The following is a 1,631-nucleotide window of genomic DNA, read 5'->3' as shown; positions in this document are numbered from 1 at the left end:
TATAAAGTTTATCCCCAAGAAGATTGTACATCTAATTAATGAAGTAAGTGGTATAATGATGTATTAAAATTATCAGATCATACTATTAATATGATTTATTAATACATAAATATTACTTTGATGAATTTTTTTTTTAAATTGAGAGGGGGTGGCATATGGAACTCTAACCGGATTTGATTATGATATGTTAGATGATATATTACTTTCCTGTAGCTGTGTAGGTGAGAAGAAGAAATACTGACCTTTCCATGGAAAATTCTTAAGATTTTTTATTTTTCGAGTTTAATCCTAAATTATAAATTTTGTCAAAGGTTAACTTTACTTGTTTGTTTTGCACTGCACTCTGTGATGGCTTGCCCCCACCTGGAAAAAAATTTGGTGGGCACTCATGCCAGCAGTTTCCAATAAAATTATATCTAATACAAGTCTCTATATAGCACAAACAGATTTTGATCAACAGGTCAATAAAAATTGAGGGGTTACCACTAATCACATTTTGACCTCCCTATATCCAACATTTTTTGGGTGTTTTATCATAGGATGATTCAAATATTATTTTTCATATCTTGTAATTGAGACAGTTAAAACTCATAAAAAAAATCTAAACATTTAAAGCTAAATGTTACTTTGTTTTCATACAATGATGTTTATAGATTATAAACAAAATTATACTGAACGCATTTCTGGCACACAAAAATAAGAGTTTAGTTTTAATGTTTAACTCTTTACGGAGACCTGACTAACCTAAAATTTAGGTTCCGAATGAGACTTTAATGTTATAATTTGTCTTAATTAAGTAAGTATATATCACAATTGAAAAATACTGATAAATATTAATAAATAAACGCAGACCTACACCTGAATAAAGCCTAGATTTAGAAATAATCAAAATATAAAACTATATACTAGTTTATTACTAATAGTAATACTAATTATTACTATTATTTATTACACTAGACTATACTCAATAGACCCAACGTTGTACTGGAATCCAAGTGTATAATTTCAAAGTCTTACGTTTCAACTAACTTAGTTATCACTAATTATAATATTACTCCACTGTTATAAGGTGTAATAAAAAATAAAAAAACAAGTTATTACTAATGGTCTTACTTGTCTCTGGATGTCACGCACTCGCAGGTTATGTTGTTTAGGTGCACTTCCCAATTTGAAAATTAACCAGTTCCTCGCATAAAACCACACATTATATATTGTAGATAGTGGAAGTAGAAAGAAACATACAAAAATCCATCTGTAATTTATCAAAATATTTTCTAATAAATTACCCATTTTAATTTTGATAATTATACCTCCTTCCACACAACTGCCAGTTTCACTGTACAGCCATGTGCAGAATCAAAAGTTCTTCGTTTATCTTGTGACAAAAATATAACCTGTATGTATATTTTTATATTTATTCGTAATTTGAATTAGTAAAAACGAGAGCAATGAAACGATTATAACTTTTGCCTTTCAGAGAAGCTTAATATGTTATGTAAAACTTGTTAGAATGGATAATAATTTCTATAATTATTTGCAAATGAAAAGCGATGATGATTATTAATTTTGAGAATGAATGATCCAGTTGCATGGAAACAGACAGTTGTTACGTCTCTTGTTCGTTTGTTAAT

The 1,631-nt window shown here is 28.3% G+C and overlaps 1 protein-coding gene across 2 annotated transcripts in view; it reads right to left on the bottom strand.

Annotated features, from left to right (window-relative positions):
* The window catches only part of LOC106458241 (delta(24)-sterol reductase-like), a 19,104-nt gene extending 17,748 nt beyond the window's left edge, over nt 1–1,356 (bottom strand). Inside the window, exon 1 of one of the 2 annotated variants that reach the window (XM_013917717.2) lies at nt 1,114–1,356. In XM_013917717.2, the coding sequence (XP_013773171.1) occupies nt 1,114–1,290 (177 nt within the window). In that variant the 5' untranslated portion in view covers nt 1,291–1,356. The remainder of the gene's footprint in view (nt 1–1,113) is intronic. The other variant, XM_022384383.1, reaches the window with a different exon arrangement.
* Between the last annotated feature and the right edge of the window lie 275 nt (nt 1,357–1,631).

This window comes from Limulus polyphemus, unplaced genomic scaffold (genome assembly GCF_000517525.1).
Source record: "Limulus polyphemus unplaced genomic scaffold, Limulus_polyphemus-2.1.2 Scaffold434, whole genome shotgun sequence".
Lineage (NCBI taxonomy): Eukaryota > Metazoa > Arthropoda > Merostomata > Xiphosura > Limulidae > Limulus > Limulus polyphemus.
This window is presented reverse-complemented; position numbering and strand designations above follow the sequence as displayed.